General features: G+C 42.0%; 2 protein-coding genes across 2 annotated transcripts; one reads left to right on the top strand and one right to left on the bottom strand.

The window, feature by feature from the left end:
• Window positions 1–1,206: 1,206 nt before the first annotated feature.
• On the bottom strand, window positions 1,207–2,324 carry LOC101045430 (olfactory receptor 52K2). Its single transcript, XM_003923392.4, has one exon. It carries the CDS (start codon window positions 2,277–2,279, stop codon window positions 1,335–1,337), a length of 945 nt encoding a protein of 314 aa, XP_003923441.3. The 5' UTR covers window positions 2,280–2,324; the 3' UTR covers window positions 1,207–1,334.
• A 14,772-nt stretch (window positions 2,325–17,096) lies between these two features.
• Window positions 17,097–18,044, top strand: LOC101045745 (olfactory receptor 52P1-like). The gene has a single exon (XM_003923393.3). The coding sequence runs from the start codon at window positions 17,097–17,099 to the stop codon at window positions 18,042–18,044; it is 948 nt and encodes a 315-aa protein (XP_003923442.1).
• The last annotated feature ends 292 nt before the right edge of the window (window positions 18,045–18,336 follow it).

Here is an 18,336-nt window from a genome sequence, read left to right as displayed (position 1 = left end):
ATATCACATGTACTCCAAAAATATATCTAGCATGTATCAAATTTTCTGGAATACATTATTTCTCTGGGGTATCTGTTTTTGTGTCAAAGGGAATTATGATGGCAGAGGTGGAATATAAGGTGAAGTAAAACTCCAGGTTCTTGCTATACTCTTCCCTCCTGGACAGCTTCCAATCTTCTACACCCCACCTGACATAGGCTTGAAAATTATCTTTCAAGGCTAAATAATATAGATAAATAGATACAGTGATAGCGATAGAGATATATAATTCCTAAACAATAGTTTCTGAGGAAACAAGGGGGTCACAAGACAACAGCAGAACAATGCATTTGTACAGGGCTTGTGTGAAAAGCTTAGTTGTGTTGTCATGATCACTAGAGAATTATCTAGGTAATTTCACATGAAGTAGGAAAAGAGAAACACAAATCAATATTCTTGGCTACTATCTGCTTGGTCTTGCTCTTCTTTTACTATGCTGGGCCTTGGGATGAGAATTTCAGAGAAAAGAATCTATAATAATTATCATTTTCTCAGTCTTAGGACAAAAACACAAGTCTGGCATCCCTAACTTAGTTTATATATATCCCCATCCTCTATCACAGATTTGGTGAAGTTAGTATATAAATGAGCTATTCTCATTCTTAAAAACATAAGATATATCTATGTGCAAAGAAAGAGTTGCATGATACATAGCCAGAGGACATGTCTTATTCAAAGTACTTAATGAGAGGAATTGGACATGAGGATGGATTGATAAATGTAAGTCAAAGAATACGCAGACTGGCTTAAGTGAAAAAATGATTTTCTAGCAAACATAGGTTTCTTACTCAGAACCTGCAGCCCTAGAATGTTGCAAACTTCTTAACACCAACAGAATTTCATCAGAAGCTGGACATCACTAGTCAGAATGAATGAAGGATTCCAATATCGGATGTACTGTTCGTCCTTACCCAGGTCCTGAGTGGATAGTTCACTCAATTCCCAATGACAAAGAATAGAAACTCAGATTTTCAAAGTCTTGTCTTAAGCAAATGAAGTTGGAAGCATCTTTGTGTCTTTCAGTGAAGTCACCTGGAGACCCATGGGTCAAGACTGTCAGGTTACTGATAGGAGTGAGGGCACTGTAAGGAGACAGCACAGTCAGCGCATTCAATCCAGAGGCTACCAGAGGAAAAAGATCCACGAGTTCTGAACAGATCAGTGGCTCTGAGTTTCAGGATTTTTTTTTAAAGGAAAAAACTAAACATTAAGATCCTGGCAGCCCTGCACATCCTACCACAGCCTGTCTCCAAATCCAGCAGGGAAGCCAACTCACTCTTTCTCCACCTCACTCTCTATACATCCTTTCTTAGGAATACTCCCAAGACTCTCTCACGAATCTGCTTGGTCTTGACGCCGTAGATAATGGGATTGGACATGGGCGGGAAGAGCAGATAGAAATTGGCAAGGAGGATGTGGACATGAGGGGCAGCATGGCGGGCCACACGGTGCATGAATGAAGAGATGACCACAGGTGTATAAAAGGCTAAGATGGCACCTATGTGAGACACACATGTCCCAAATGCCTTGTAGCGGGCCTCCTGAGAGGCGAGCTGGAGAACTGCCTGAAGGATGAAGACATAAGACAGGATAACAAAGAGCAGGTCCAACACCACAATCAACATGGCCACAGCAATGCCATAGATATTGTTGAAGCGAGTGTCCCCACATGCCAGCCTCACCACAGCCATGTGTTCACAGTAGCAGTGGGCAATCACTGGGCCTCGGCAGTAGTGGAAGCCTCTCAGCAGGAAGGGGAGTGGAGTCATCAGGGTCACAGCCCGGGCCACAGCAGCCATGCCAATTTTGGTGATGAGGGACCCAGTCAGGACCGTGGTGTAGTGCAGTGGCTTACAGATGGCCACATAGCGGTCAAAAGCCATGGCCAGCAGCACTGCTGACTCCATGATGGAGAAGGAGTGAAGGAAGAACATCTGGACCAGGCAGGCAAAGAAGTTGATCTCCCGATCCCTGAACCAGAATATGGCAAGCATTTTGGGCAGTGTTGAGGAGGAAAGGACCAGGTCGATGGCTGCCAACATGGCCAGAAAGAGGTACATGGGCTCGTGGAGGGCTGCATCGGCCTGGATGATGAGAAGGAGGGTGCAGTTTCCAAGCAGGGCCAGCGTATATGCTGAGGAGAAGGGGATGGAGATCCAGATGTGCAGGTGCTCCAGGCCTGGAATCCCCATCAACAAGAAGGCAGCTGGATGTGTGGAGGTAGTATTGGAGGCTGACATAGCTGCTGGAAATTCTCCTCTTCCTTATCTGCTTCCACAGTGCCCTTCCAAAGAATATTCAATATCAGAATTACAATGCTTACAACTCTAGTCATTCTTGTGGGAAGATTAGCTCTTATTCTCATTTTTAGACACTAAAAGAAATTAGAAAATCATCATAATATGTTTCATCGAATATTATGTATGGTCCTTGCCTTTTAGGTGCTTTTAAAATCACTGGGTGCTCAGAACCTTTAATTCCAATAACGCTAGTGTTACAAAGCAGGCTTATTGAGAAATCAAGCAGAGGAAGAGCCTTTCATGGTCTGCATATGGCCAAAAGCAACTTTGTAAAGAATACAAATTGCTGCTTAATTCAAATCATACCCGAACAGTTACTGTCACTGTCTTCCTATTGCCTCCCAACTCAAACTACACTCTCAGATATGAAAGAGTTTCTGCCCTGAAATATCAATCTTGATCATATGAAAAATAAATATAGTTAGCACTTTGTAATAATTCACTTCCCTACAAGTTCTTTAGATTATTTTTTTCTAGCAGGGTTTCATAAGTCCTTATTTGACACTCAGAAATCCCTCCAACTAAAGCTCTACCTCCAGGTAACTTGAGCACATGAGAAGCCCTTTTGCTGTTCTTTCATCTAACTGCAGTTTAACTTTCATCTCTACATACTTCTTCCTTTACTCACCTTCGTTCCTGGCCTTCACGACATTCAGAAGAGATGCCCCACACCCACCTTTCTGCAAGACTGATCTATTCCCTTCACACTAGTATTTTTCCATCTGTGATCCTTATTGTTCTTTTTCCACCTTTTGACATTTCCTTTGAAAACCGTTAAACATTTTCTTCCATAATTTTTGACCTGCGCCACCTCTTGCCACCTTTTTCAGTTCCTGCCTATAAACTTTTTTTGAGGATTTTGAGATCCTTTAAAACACTTAGCACAAATCTAAAACATAGTGCTCAGTAAATGTAGACACTTTCATGACTCAAGAAAACAAAAGATTAAGTCATTAACAATCAGAAGAGTTGGAAAACATCAAAGATGAAACTTGAGCTTTGAGAACTCTGGTTTCCTGCCTCCAAATCCAATGTCTTAAATCACACTCTTCTGCTTCTACCTCATTGCTCCCTAAAGAGTATAAATCGAGCATATTCAAATTAACAGAAATATAACTCAAACTCACTACCATGATATAGGAAAAAATATTAGAACTTAAAGACTTGGGTTTAAGTAATGATTGTGCCATCAGACTACCAAGGGAAACTAGTATTAATCACTGAAATTTTTAAATATTTAGGTTCCTCACCTATAGATGAAGGCATAACCATATCTTCTCTGACAGTTTTACAGTTTAATCGTGAGGAAAGATAAAATCATAATGAGAAGAGTCCCGGTAAACTGTAAAGCAGTGTAAAACTGCTATTTGTCATTACAATAGTCACCCTTTCCACACAGATCTGTCCCTTTTCTAAATTTTTTTTTTCTTGACATCAGCACAATTCTGCATTCCTTGGCCTTATATCTCTCTCCATCTAACACACCTCAACTGTTTCCCTTCACAGCAACAGTTGTTGAAAAAGCTAATTCATTCTCTACTTCATCTCTTAATTTTAAATCCCTTCCAATCTAGATTCCATCTCTACTTCTCCCCTTACATGATCTTATAATTGCTTATTTATTCCTCTCTCTCTCTCTCTTCTTTTGTCTCCTCTTTTGTTCCCCTTTTATTCTCATACTTCTCTAGGTGCTCTTTTAGGTGGTAAAAATGCCAGGAGAAATCAATATTCAGGGAATGTTCAAATGTACAGCTTCTACTCTGAGCGCATCCTACTTCCCACTGGATAGTTTCACTTAGAGGTCTCACAGGCATCTCAAACAAAATAGGGCCAAAACAGAAATCTCTCTCCACAGACTCTTTCCTCTTCATGACTGGCTTATCTCTGTATGTATTACTACCATCCATCCCATAGCTAGGTCAGAAACCCTTAATTCAGTCCCTTTCCACTTCCCCTCTTCCTTTATATCCAATTTCAAAAGGCAGGTGCGATCAACCTGCAAAATGTCCTAGTCCCTACTCTTGTGTGTGTGTGTGTGCCTTGTCAAGCACTCTTATTTAAGTCAACACTTTTCATCTAGACTACAAGTCTCCTAACTCTTCTCAGTGGTATGGAATCTTGTACCCTCTGTAATATTTATTCTCTGTACTGCAGCCAAAAAGGACATTTAAGATAGCGAGTTCTATCATGTTTAGGTCTTCACTAAAGCCTTCATGGCTTACCGCCGTACTTAGGAGGGAATGCACATTCTGACTCTAGTTTACAGGATCCTGCATGGTCTGGTCACTACTTACTTTTCAGCCTTATCTCTTCCACTTGTCCCTTCGTTATTATCCATCCATATGGCCTTCTACAGATTCTGGAGCTCATGGAACTCTTCCTCAGTCAGTGATGGTGGCCCTTAATCCTGCCCCTGAATTTTCTCATGCTGTTGTTTTATGCCCTGTGCCTTCCGTAATTCACACCTCATCATCTCTTTCCTCTGTCGGTATAAAGACCTCCTTAGTTTTCTGCCCCTGTTCACCTCATCCACTACAGTGTGACAGACCACATATTTTATTAGGTTGGTGCAAAAGTAATTGCAGTTTTTACCATTATTTCTCATGCAAAAACTGCAATTGCTTTTGGGCCAACCTAACATTTGCCTGCTGAAAACCACTTACAGGGTTTCACTGCTACAAGAAAAATTAAAATCACTAAATGTGTGAAAACCTATTCCTGCCTAAATTGTGGGCCTCACTCCTTTTAGTCCCCTCTATATTCCTCCTAGGTTCAACCACACTGGGTTATCTGCCATTTCCTGAAAGAGTAATGTCTGTAGCTCACACTATTAATCTGGAATTCTTTCCCCTGCTCACTTTCATACCTAGTCAAGATCCTGCCACCTTCTTGATGGAGTCTTTTCAGACTCCTCCAGGAAGATGTTCTCAGTCATTTTAATGAAGATTCACTAATGCATTGAATCAAATAGCACCATGAGTTTACTCTCTGTGTTACCTTTGCATGTCTCTATCCATTCATCAGGCCGTGAGTTCTTTGAGTACAAAGGCTGTGACTTTATTCATTTCTATGTTCAGACTTTACTGAACTTGGTTGATACTCAGTAAGTGCCTTTTTATTTTTAACCTTTTAGGTTCAGAGGTAGGTTTGTTACACAGTTAAATGTGTGTCACTGGGTTTGTCGTACAGGTTATTTCATCACTCGGGCACTAAACCTAATACCCAACAGTTATTTTTTCTGCTCCTCTTGCTCCTCCCACCCAGGATAGGCCCCAGTGTCTGTTGTTCCCCCTTTTGTGGCCATAAAGAACAGCACTAGGAACAGGAAAGTGCTTTTTTAAATGAATGCATGAATGATTCCCTTCCTGGAGAAACTTACTCCTCCCTTGCCACTGCATAATATACCACCCTCTGATCCAAACGGAGACGCACCTCCACAGATGGAAATTCTATAAAATTTCCTATCACTGGTTTCTTGTTTGTTTGTTTGTTTTTTTATGAGAGGGCAGAATAAAAGCCTCTCATTAGAAACTTTGCCTCAAAGTCTAACATATCTGTGCATTTTCTCCAGGACTCAACTTTGGGATGGACGCATGGAAGCCCCATGAGAGGGCTCTTTTGTGTCTTTAGCACCACTAGATCCCATAGAGGCACTTGCTAACTATTTCCTGAATAAATAAAAGAATGTCCTCTTACACATGTTGTCACCCTTATCCTAAGCAAATATGTTTCAATTCCAAACAGGGCTCCCCGCTCCCTGAGTGGCCTCATCTCCCTTATTGCTGGTATGCTCCTGCTGCCCACACCTGGCCCTCCCATTTATTTGTCCTCAGTTTCACAGCTTCCCTATTCTGTTTTAAAATGCCTATCAACCACCCCTCTTTCCTGTGTCCATTCATATGTACCTCTAATTCCACTCACCATCTGACTCTGCTTATCCGGTCTTCTGGCCCAACACCCTTGAACCTGCCTGGCATGAGTGCTTTGTCCAGTCCTAACATGTCATCGTCTTATGTTTGCTTCCTGCCTTCACAGCCAAAAGGTCAACAAACAATAAAAAGAAGACTTTGTCTCCCCCAAAGAGTACATGGGGCTCCATACTTACAGAATATTCAATCAGTGCTGTTATCTCTGTGGCAGGCCACACCTGTATCCTGAGAGGACCTTAGAATGATGCATTTGGGAAACTGAGTCCCCAAATGGTCATGGAGGAAGTAAGCAGCAGATCCAGGACTAAATTTCACATCTCCTGACTCCTACTACAGGCATTAGATTCTCTTAAGGAGTGGTACAACCTAGATCCCTCACATGTGAAGTTCAGAGCAGGGTTTGTGCTCCTATGAGAATAGAATGCTCTGGCTGATCTGACAGAAGGCAGAGCTCAGGCAATAATACTCTTTCGGCTACTGCTCACCTCATGCTGTGCATCCCAGTTCCTAACAGGCCATGGACAGGTACCAGCCTGTGGCCAGGGGTTGGGGACCCCTGGTCTATAGGACCACCATAAGACCATGCTGCAAAGATGTAACTAGTCGTTGCTGAAAACTTCAATAAGTAAATGTACCTGACCTGTCCTTCCCACCTCCTTATTTCAACCTTCTTTTTATCCTGGACTATTCGAGCAGCTATGACTTACGGTGGGTCCGAATGTGCAGTAGGAGGGAAGTGACTAACATGGTCTGGGTCTTAACTAAATGCTGAGGTTTTCTGGAGGGGGTCCCTATTGCACAGCACGAGAAGGAGTGGATGCCTGAGAGGCAGGAAAGTGTTTCCTCTGATAATGATGACATGGAGGATCTGAAGCTTACAGAAGCAGTATTTTGAGATTGAGAACTCTCTTGTTAGAGATATACAAGAATGAGAAGAGAATCAGGAGGTAAGGTAATGCCTGAGATGAAGATGAGTTGTCTGAGCATAAGAGGTCTGCGAGAGCTGGATTCTGCTCTGTGCACTCCATGGCTCAACTTCCGGACCTAGCCTATTCCCCTCAAATATTAAACACTCTTTTCCCATCAGGTCTCTGCTCTGCCTTTGGATATTCCCTCTAGTGATTACTATTTTGTCTGATTTCTGTTATTATCCTGGTGGTTCCTGTTTTCGCTGCTCCCCCAGCTCATACACCATTGACTTGACCCACGCACACGAGTACCTAGTTCCAGCCCCAGGAGCCAGTTGATTCCAGCATAGACACCCCTCCCTGGTCATCTTGTCCCTGGTCCCATCTGTGTCAGCTGTCTCACAGTCCCCTCTATCTGCCAGGTCTTCCCCTTACACCATTGCCCCAGTTTGTGCTCACCCCTCAGCAAGAAGCTCAATTCATTTTCCTCGGGCTTCAGGAAAAACTGGTACAGTTTTCCTCTCTTAGAGAATGGTTGGGAAAGAGAATAGGAAAGGGAGATTCTGGCTATATCCTCATAATTGGTTACTCTCTTCCCAAAAGAAAAACAAAACAGGTCCTGTCCCTGAGGAACACCCTGAAAGGGCTCCGTAGTGAGCCTGATCTTTTCTCTGGGGCCAACTCTAGGAGCCTTCTCTGCTTCAGGCTCTAGTCTTCTGGGATTCCTGCCTCTGGCTTCCTACAGGCCCTACTCCCTCACCATTCTGGGATATTCGATCATGCCTCTCCCTCAAGGCAGTGTGGAATGTGATTTCAGTAAGCAGTGTGCCCTCCTCCACCCTCCCCTTCCTCCTCTGCAGTGTAAACTGTAAAATAAAGCCTCCTAAGAATACACAAGCAGCTCCCTTATGGGTATGCTTTCTGATTGTGACTCAGAAAAGCGGAGTTCAGTCATAACCTGGTCAAGGTTGTCTATTACTTCTTTGTTTTGTTTGGAGTTTGGATGTTTTTGTTTTGCAGACAGAGCTGTGAGTTAAGGTAATAGGTGACAGATGGAGGTTTGTCTCAGCTTGTGACCTCGACAAGGCACTTAACCTCTCTGTTTGGATTGTTTCTTGTTGTGGGGACAATAATCCCAGTCCTTCCCACCTTACTGGGTGGGGTGATCTAATGATCATTGAGGAATGATTATCAATGTTATTCAATTATGAACCATTAATAGGTCCAATATATTAATAAGTCCTCTTATCACTGGTCTTAGAGCTTGCTATTTTGCCATGGTCCTGAGAAAGGAAGTTGGTTTTCACAATAGCTTCTAAGTCCTTTAACCTGAAAATAACTCTACACGAGAACCCAACAGCTTCTACTGAGACTGTATTCTGGTCACATTCCCTTTCTTCCCAAAGAGACACAAAGATCTTCCATCAGTTATCCTAACTCTTGTCCCTCAGAAATAAGGACTTGCCTCTCACACCTGGAGTCTCCAGAACACATTGGGTTGAGGTGGACTTCTACTCAGGGCTTGCATTGTGAAATGTGGAATTAAATTTAGCAGATACAAACTACATAGAGATAGTAATCCAGACTTGAAGTTCACAAGCTTATATTAGGACAGTCATTGTGGAACATACCAGGCTGTGTTAGGGAAAGACTGAAGTAACTCTACATAATTATTTTGAGAAACCACCATATACCATTTTCCACAGTGGCTACACTATTTTGCATTCCCACCAGCAATATGCATGGTTCCAACCTTACCACTTCCTCATTAATGCTATTTTCTGGATTTTGATCAAGCCATCCTGGGTGTGAAATAGTATCTCAATGTGTTTCAATTTGTATTTCCCTAATGATTACTGATGTTGGGCCTCTTTTTTTATTGGTCATTTGTACATCTTCAGAAAATGTTTGTTATTTGCCCATTTTTGAATTGGATTATTGGGTATTTTTGAGTTGTTAGAGTTCTTTATATATTCTGGATAATAAAACCTTATTAGATGTATGCTTTGCAAACACTCTCCTCTCCTGTAGGTTGCCATATTAGTTTTGATAAAATCCAATTTATTTTTCTTTTGAGGTCTATACTTTTGGTGTCATAACCAAGAAAATATTGCCAAATCCAAAGTCCTGAAGCCTTTCCCTTATGTTTTCTTGTATGAGTTTTACAAGTTTAGATCTTATGGTCCATCTTTGATCCATTTTATTTAATTTTTGTATATGGTGAGGGTCTAATTTCAGTCTTTTGCATGTGGATATCCATTTTTCCCAGCACCATTTGTTTGAAAACACAAATAATTCTGTTTGGTTTTTTTTCCATAAGTTATTGAGGTACAGGTGGTATTTGGTTACATGAGTAAGTTCTTTGGTGATTTGTGATAACGTGGTACACCCATCACTCAAGCAGTATACACTGCACCATATTTGTTGTCTTTTATCCCTCACACCCTCCCACTCTACCCCTCAAGTCCCCAAAGTCCATAGTATCATTCTTTATTATACTTTAAGTTCTGGGGTACATGTGCAGAACATACAGGTTTGTTACATAGGTGTACATGGTGGTTTGCTGCATCCATCACCCCGTCATCTACATTAGGTATTTCTCTAATGCTCTCCCTCCCCCATCCCCCTACCCCCTGCTATCCCTCCCCTAGCTCCCCAACCACTGACAGGCTCCAGTGTGTGATGTTCCTCTCCCTGTGCCAATGTGTTGTCATTGTTCAACTCCCACTTATGAGAGAGAACCTGCAGTGTTTGGTTTTCTGTTCTTGTGTCAGTTTGCTGAGAATGATGGTCTCCAGCTTTATCCATGTCCCTGCAAAGGACATGAACTCATCCTTTTTTATGGCTGCATAGTATTCCATGGTGTATATGTGCCACATTTTCTTTATCCAATCTATCATTGATGGGCATTTGGGTTGGTTCCAAGTCTTTGCTATTGTGAATAGTGCCGCAATAAACATGCGTGTACGTGTGTCTTTATAATAGAATGATTTATAATCCTTTGGGTATATACCTAGTAATGGGATTGCTGGGTTAAATTGTATTTCTAGTTCTAGATCCTTGAGGAATCACCGCACATTGTATTATTCTTATGCCTTCGCTTCTTCATTTTGTCCAACCGCATTTTACCTAACAGCATTTGGCAGTTGAGCACTTCACAATTCCTGGTTTCCTGAACAATATTATCTTGTAGGTTTTCTTTCTTTCATTAGTATTGCCTTCTGCTGGCTAGTTCTTTTCTTCCTCTCCTCTGAGTCTCTTCTCTTTGTATACTAATTTGTAGGTATTTTCATCATTTTTCATGGCTTTAATTATCTACTCTTTGGTAACTCCCATCTCTTTATCGTCAACTCAGATATCTCCCCTGAACTTCAAATTGGTAAATTATTTTCGTTTCTAACATCTATTCTCATCTAATATACATGACCAACCTTACATGTCCAAAACAGAACTGATTCCTCTCTCCCTCCACCCCTTTAATTCTGCCTTTCTCTTTGTGTTTTCCATTGCACTGAAGCCCTTCCCTTCACTCAGCTTCTCAGATTGGAGCCTTCCTTGAAGCCCATCACATTCTCATAACCCCACATTGAATCAATCTACCAGCAAATCCTATCGACTGGACCTTCAAAGCATATCCCAAGTGTAATCACTTCTCATTGCCTCCCTGCTGCCACTGTGGTCTAAGGCACAATCATTTCCTGCGTTGGCCATAACAACAACTTTTGTAACAATAACAACTCTTTTATCCTTGTCCCTTACATTTAACCCAGAGTAGGTATTTTAAAGTTTAAGTCACAACACAACAGAACCCTGTTCAAAATCTTTTAATAGCTTTCCACCACAGATCAAACAAAATTCAGTCTTCACCATGGCTTACAAATACCCTTTGGTCTCTGGGCCTTTGCTGCCTCTCCTACAATCTCCTCTTAATTACTGCACTCCAGCAGCTGGCCCGATACTTTCCCTCCAATTCACCGAACACATTCCAGACATCAAGGCCTGTACGTCTGTTCCTTTTGCCCGGAGCACTGATCTCCTTACAGCTGCACACTTTGTTCACTTGTTTCATCAAGATTTCTACCAAGTGTCACCACAGAAAGGTCTATCTGACCACCCTGTCTAAAACTGTGTTCCATGTCATTTTCTGTCTTATCCTGTTTTTTCCCACAGCACTTTTAAAATTTATTTTTCATTAACAAATAAAATTGTATATGTTTATCATGTACAACATGGAGTTTTTAAATGTCTATACATCATGGAATGGTTAAATCAAGCTAATAAATGTATATTACCTCACATACTTTTCCATTTTTGTGGTGAGAACAGTTAAAATCTCTCTTCATAAGTTTCAAGAATATAATACATTATCATTAACTGTAGTCCCCATTTTATACAATAGGTCTCTCATATTTTTTTTCTTTTAACTAAAATTTTATCTCCTCTGATCCACATTTCCCCAACCCTGACACCCCTACACCTGGAACTACCATTCTACTTTCTCTACTTCTGTGTTCAACTTTTTTAGATCCCACATCTAAGTTCATGCAATATTGTCTTTTTGTGCCTGGCTTATTTCACTTCACATAATAAACTCCAGATTTACATATGTTCTCAAATGACAGAATTTCCTCCTTTCTAAAGCTGAATAGTATTCCAGTGTGTGTGTGTGTGTGTGTGTGTGTGTGTGTGCACGCATGCACACACATGCCACATTTTCTTTATCCATTCATCTATCGATGGACACTAAGACTGATTCCATATCTTGGCTATTATGCACACTGCTGCAGTGAATATCAGAGTGTAGATATCTCTTTAACATATTCCTTCAGATATATACCCAGTACTAGGATTGCTAGATCATATGGTAGTTCTATTTTTAATTTTTTTAGGAACCTTCATACTGTTTTCCATAATGACTATACTTAGTTACATTCCTACCAACCATGTACAATTTCTCTATACTGTCTTCAATGCTTTTTAGCTTACATCATTTAATAGCCATTCTAACTTCATAGCACTTTAATGCTGCAATGAACATCGGAGTGTAGCTGTCTCTTTGGACATATACCCAGTTCCATTTCCCATAAAGGCTATACTACTTTACATTCCTACCAACCACGTGCAAGGAATCTGTTTTCTTCGCATCCTCTCCAACACTTTCATCTTTTTGATAAGTCATTCTAACTTCATAGAACTTTCAATATCCATTTGTTCGGTATTGATTTTTTAATAAAAATCTCTCCTAGCATAGGTGTTCCATGAAACAAGAACTTTGTCTTCCTTGTTCAGTATGGCATTCCTAGTAGTACTTAGAGAAATACTGACACATAATAGGTGCTCAATAATGTTGTATAGAATAGTTGTTGGCTGAATAAAATGCGCACCATAATATCCCAAGTTAATGCCAAACATCTATGACTGTCCCTGAGACTCATCAAGATAATAGAGAGCTGAGGCTTGGCTCTGATCATTGTGAGGCTGGCAGAAAATTTTAATCATTTCATTGATCTGTTTTGTCACTTTGCAATCAGTTGAGTCCCTGAAGAACCAATGGGAGAAGGACGAAAACCCAGGATCCCCAAAACATTTCATATTTGAAGTGTCATTTCTCTGTGAGCTCCCAGAGAACCTAAATGTTTGGAGAATAAAGCTTGTACCTTCCTCTTGATCATCTGGGCCATGTCATCCCCCACTAGGTCTTTCCTTCATCACCTGCATTTAAAGCTCCTTAAAAGCAGGAATATTTCCAATTTTTATATCTCCAGGACAGTAGCAGACACATAAGCCATCAATGTGGGTTCGTTGACTTATTGTCCAAAATCAAGTTTCATGTCTGCCAAGACTACATTTGATTAGAATCCAGTCTGCTGTTTTGACAGCCTTCCCCCAGTACCTAACATCACGATCTTCTTTTAAATGCCAACAGAGAGAAATCCATCCTGGTCTTTGCCTTTGCAAATTCCATCGTGTAGAAATCTACTGATGACTTACCAGGTGCCAGGCACTTTACTAAAAATTGTATATGTGCGCTCTCATGTCAACCTTCCCCATTTTTGAAAATGGGAACAAGAGGCTAAGAGCTGTTTCTTAACTTACCTAAGATCATGCCAACAGTATTTAGAGTGAACTTTATCACCCAAATGGAATTTGATGAGATGCCGTGTGGGCAATAGAGAGAAAAGACACACACCCTGTGTATGTCCCAGAGTATCAGGAAAGAATCATGAAAACATTGGCTTTGAACTAGGGCTCAGTGTCCCCAGAAAATGCCCAATGTCCCTTGTCTTACAGGTTTTACACATGCTCTTTCCTCTTCCTGGTGTATTCCTCTGTTCAAGCCTACTTTATCCTTCTAAACTCTAAATCCTTGACTAATTCTTAATAGTGAATCCCTCCCCTGCCAAAAGAGCCTCTGTCTTTTTTTAATGTCTGCATATGTCCCATTGAATTTTAATCGATTTTAATGTCTTCCCATCCTCCAATCCAGACTGTGACCTCCTTGAGAAAGGGGGCATGATCCTTCTACTCTATGCCTTAAAATCTAGCATAATCTTTCACATAAAATAGATGCTCAATAAGTGACACATTTGATAAGATAAATACTATTTATTGAGGGCTTAGCAGAGACCAAGCAAAATGATAAATGTTTTGCATGTATCATTTAATTTAATTTTCACTGCTTCCCTACTTTACAGATAAAGAACTAATGTTCAAAAAATAGTTTTTCCTAAATAAATACCAAGAAGCAAATATTTTATCAGGGCTATCCAATATTTTGGCTGGGCCACACTGGAAGTTGTCTTAGGCCACACATAAAATACACACTAATGACAGCTGATAAAGTAAAAAAAAAAAAAAAATCACAAACATTTCATGAGGTTTTTAAAAAGTTTAAAAATTTGCATTGGTCTGCAAGTTACTTGTTTTACGTGGAAGGAAGGGGCCAAGAGAAAAAAATAAAATTAGTATAACATTCTAAAATATGTTTCTATGCCAAAAACAAGACTATGCTCAAAGACCTTTCCACCTACCCCTCTACCCACACTCAGGATAGATCTTCTCTGCTATCTTACCCTTTCCCCTCCCATCAGGGCCTATATTTCCAGCTTTCGGTTTGCTGTCTCTTTCCAGCATCCCAGGGGTCTTTTTGACATCTTTATCCCCCAGAGAATTGCTACCCTCAGTTAGGGTGCTAATAATAGGATAAATACTCCAGCTCTTTTGCTCTCCATACTCTAACCCCTGTAGGACCAGACTATCACATCCTGCCTCAGACCTGGTAAGTTTGTCTGTTTGGTCTTCTCAGTGTGCCCTTTATATGGCTGAACAAAGATATGACTGCCACTAAGATAATGTTTTTACTGAAGTGATCTCTACTTCATATTAAAAGGACTTACAAACGGATCACACTTTTGACCACTGTTTTGTGGCCATGTAATTTAATTGCCTCTTCAGACAACTGTCTCCCCTAGTAATCACCACAGCAGCCTATGAAGTAGGAATCAAGCTCTCCAGATCACACAGATAGGGAAACAGTTTGAGAGAGTTTAGGTGACTTGACTGAGATCACGCAGCTGGTGAGCTGTAAAGCTGGGATTTGAATATGGCTGCCCTTGGGCATCCATACATGAGTGCTAAATTCTAGGTTGGTCACTTCCAGATGCTCATGAGCACCTCCACGATAAAGAACTTGCTCCTTTCCTCAAGAGACGGCCTTATTCCTGGCGTTTGAACTTCTATTCTTATGTATTTTAGGTAAGGCCTTTCTTTATACCAAGTGCTAAAATAATTCAGAACAAGGCATAAAGGAGCATTATTATTCTGTAGAGCTATCTGGAGGAGGCAGGGAGTCTCTCCTTGCCTGATCTCAGTAGGCAGGTGAGTCAGAGGAAAATAACACTAGAGTATAGGCAGAAAAGGTTCACAGGCAGAGAGTAGAAAGCTTTGAGTCTCTAGCCATTCACTGTGGAGAGGGCTCTGCAGCCATGCCACGCCACCCACTCCCCGCCTAGACATCACTGAACCAGACTAAAGTGGCAAAGGCTCCTTTGAACACAGTGATGATAACCCATCTTCTGCCTTGCATACGTTCCCAGTGCTGTAAAATCTCATCCTGAGTTTTTCATGAGGTCTAACTCAAATATTAGGAGAGTCAAGAAGTGAGGACCCCAGGGCTCTCGCCTCAACCTTGACCACTTTCCTAAAATCCAGGAATATGATGTTCAACATATGCTCTTCAAGCTTCACTTTCCCCCTCTGTGCAAAGGGAGTGAGACAAGGGGGACTTGTGGTCGTTATGCTGTGTAGTTCCAGATCAAGAGTGGAGCAAAAGTTTTTTGAATAACAGTTCAAGGGCTGAGAAAACCTGATTCAATTATTAAAAGGCTGAGATGGAAGAAGAAAAGGAGGGAGGGAAAGAAAGTAGAGCTGTCTCATTCATGACTGGATTATTTGGCTCTCAGTTTTCTCCACAAAGGGTACTGAAGCACAGACACTCCAAAAACAATGTCTTACATAAATGTATGTCCCTGTGTCTTCTGAGTACAGCCTTGCTCATGCATTTTGCACAATAACATATATAAACACAATCACATGCCCAGCCAAACACTGTGTTCTCACTCATCAAATGGAACAGTTTTACATGCATCATTTCACAAGGTCCTTCACACTCTGAATTCTCTATCCCAGACCTTTCAGCTACCATGAAGGCCAAAATCTCTTCTAGGGTTGCTTGGGCCCAGGCTGGATGGTGGAAATTCAGGGAGATATTATAGAACAGAAAAACAGGAAATGTGTGAAGGGATGATGAGACAGAAAAGAACAAGGTGACTTGCTCAATATGAGAGTGACAGCCACAGTTAACACTGAGATGGAAAGGAGGCATCCTGGACCACAGTTCCTTCCAGCAAATCACATTAGAAGACCTTACCCTTTTTCTTCCTGCTCCTGCCTCTTCCCCCAAAGCAGTTTCCTAAGATCTCTGGATATGGGTAGCTGATGCCAGGGAAGGCAAGGAGCATTGCATTCTAAAATTAGGAATACAGATGAGCATCACTACAGAGTACAACTGGTTCCATTATCTCTGTTTAAATTAACAATTCAAACATAGTCACACACAATTATATTAAAAGCTCTTTTCAGTAGAGATATTTTTCTCCCTACTCTCTCCTCTCTTCTGTGTCTATTTCTGGCTCTTGTTTCTACCAGCATCCGTATAGGACACCTGAGGCAGGTGCAGGATCTTTGTGCTTGGCCAGAAGCCAGGTAATCTTACACCTGTATCAGGCTACCAGACACTCAGCCTCTCACCTCTGTTTTACTGTTCCTGGTCAGACTAGGTTCTGAGCCTCATCAATGGGTTATTTTAGGCTCAGTGGCTTGAAAAACCAGTCCAAGATCTCTCCTCCTTCCTATCAATTCCCTTCAGACCTGATCTTTCCATCTTGAAAAGTAACCACATTGGAGTCTTCCATCCAATCTGCCTGAACTCTTATCATTAACATTACTTTTATATTGTCACACAGGCAGATGCATCAGAAGAAAAAAATATTAGAGTTCAGGCAAAAGAGGACTCACAGGTAGAGAAGAAAGCTGTAAACGTCTCTAGCCATAGCCTGTCACCATAGAGAAGGTTCTACAGCCATGCCACTTGCCCACAGCCTGCAGCCTGGACATCATTGAATCAGACAGAAGTGTGAAGGGCTCCTTTTCAACCTAGGAGATAGTAACCCACCTCCTGCCTTGCATAATTTCCCAGTGCCCTACTATCTTCCCATCCTGGATGCTTTTCATGAAGTCTAATGCAAATATTTCCTGCTATTGTTCAGCCATAGCATAAGGATGAATCCTAGCTGCTTCATCTCTCAGGGATTCCTAGGGCTCAGAGCAAAGCAGTGAGGTCTTCTCTACCCACCTTAGCCATGAAACTCACAAACCACAGCCATCAGAACCCAACCTCCTTTCTGCTTATGGGAATTCCAGGTCTGGAGGCATCCCACTTTTGGATTGCTTTTCCCTTCTGCTCCATGTATGCCCTGGCAGTGCTGGGCAACATGGTGGTGCTGCTAGTGGTACGTTCAGAGCCTATATTGCACCAGCCCATGTACCTGTTCCTATGCATGCTGTCTACCATTGACCTCGTCCTCTGCACCTCCACTGTACCCAAGCTTCTTGCACTTTTTTGGGCAAAGGATGCTGAGATCACCTTTGGAGCCTGTGCAGCCCAGATGTTCTTTATCCATGGCTTCTCAGCTGTAGAATCTGGTATCCTACTAGCAATGGCCTTTGACCGCTACTTAGCCATCTGCCGGCCTCTGCACTATGGGTCATTGCTCTCCCTAGAGTCTGTAGGCAAGCTGGGGGCTGCAGCCGTGCTTCGTGGCTTGGGACTTATGACCCCACTCACCTGCTTACTGGCAAGACTGAGCTACTGCAGTCGAGTGGTGGCCCACTCCTACTGTGAGCACATGGCTGTGGTGAAGCTGGCTTGTGGGGGAACACAGCCAAACAACATCTATGGCATCATAGCTGCCACACTGGTGGTGGGCACTGACTCCATCTGTATTGCTGTCTCCTATGCACTCATCCTCCGGGCTGTGTTAGGCCTCTCCTCCAAGGAGGCAAGAGCTAAGAGCTTTGGCACTTGCGGCTCCCAGCTGGGTGTCATCCTTGTCTTCTACACGCCAGGACTCTTCTCCTTCTACACACAGCGGTTTGGCCAGCACGTGCCCCAACACATCCACATCCTCCTGGCTGACCTCTACCTGGTTGTGCCACCCATGCTCAACCCCATCATCTACGGCATGAAGACCAAGCAGATACAGGATGGGGCCCTCCGGCTGCTGAAGTGGGGCCCTGCTCAGTCATAATCTTCAACCCCAACCTGAAACCTTATCTTCTCCCCTCAACCTTTGGGCAATGTTTGAGACTGGTGGCTCCCAACATGATAGGGACACAGAAACCTACAGTCAATGGTACCTGTATTTTGACAAGGAGCAACAGCAAAGTCAGATGGTGGAAGATCTGTCAGGTGCTTCTTTCTTACAAAGTAGATATGGTTACAAAACTCAGGGAACCCCTGTCTAGTGGGAAATGTGGCTACCAAACTGATGATGGCTTCCCAGGGAATCTAATTCTGCTATGTGACATTGTTCCTATCTT

Source organism: Saimiri boliviensis, chromosome 6, assembly GCF_048565385.1.
Source record: "Saimiri boliviensis isolate mSaiBol1 chromosome 6, mSaiBol1.pri, whole genome shotgun sequence".
Lineage (NCBI taxonomy): Eukaryota > Metazoa > Chordata > Mammalia > Primates > Cebidae > Saimiri > Saimiri boliviensis.
The sequence above is the reverse complement of the archived record's forward strand: the minus strand, read 5'-3'. Positions and strand labels throughout refer to the sequence as shown.

Excerpts from the sequence above, each read along its gene's own strand:
- LOC101045430 (XM_003923392.4), bottom strand. The coding sequence starts at position 2,279 with ATGTCAGCCTCCAATACTACCTCCACACATCCAGCTGCCTTCTTGTTG.
- LOC101045745 (XM_003923393.3), top strand. The coding sequence starts at position 17,097 with ATGAAACTCACAAACCACAGCCATCAGAACCCAACCTCCTTTCTGCTT.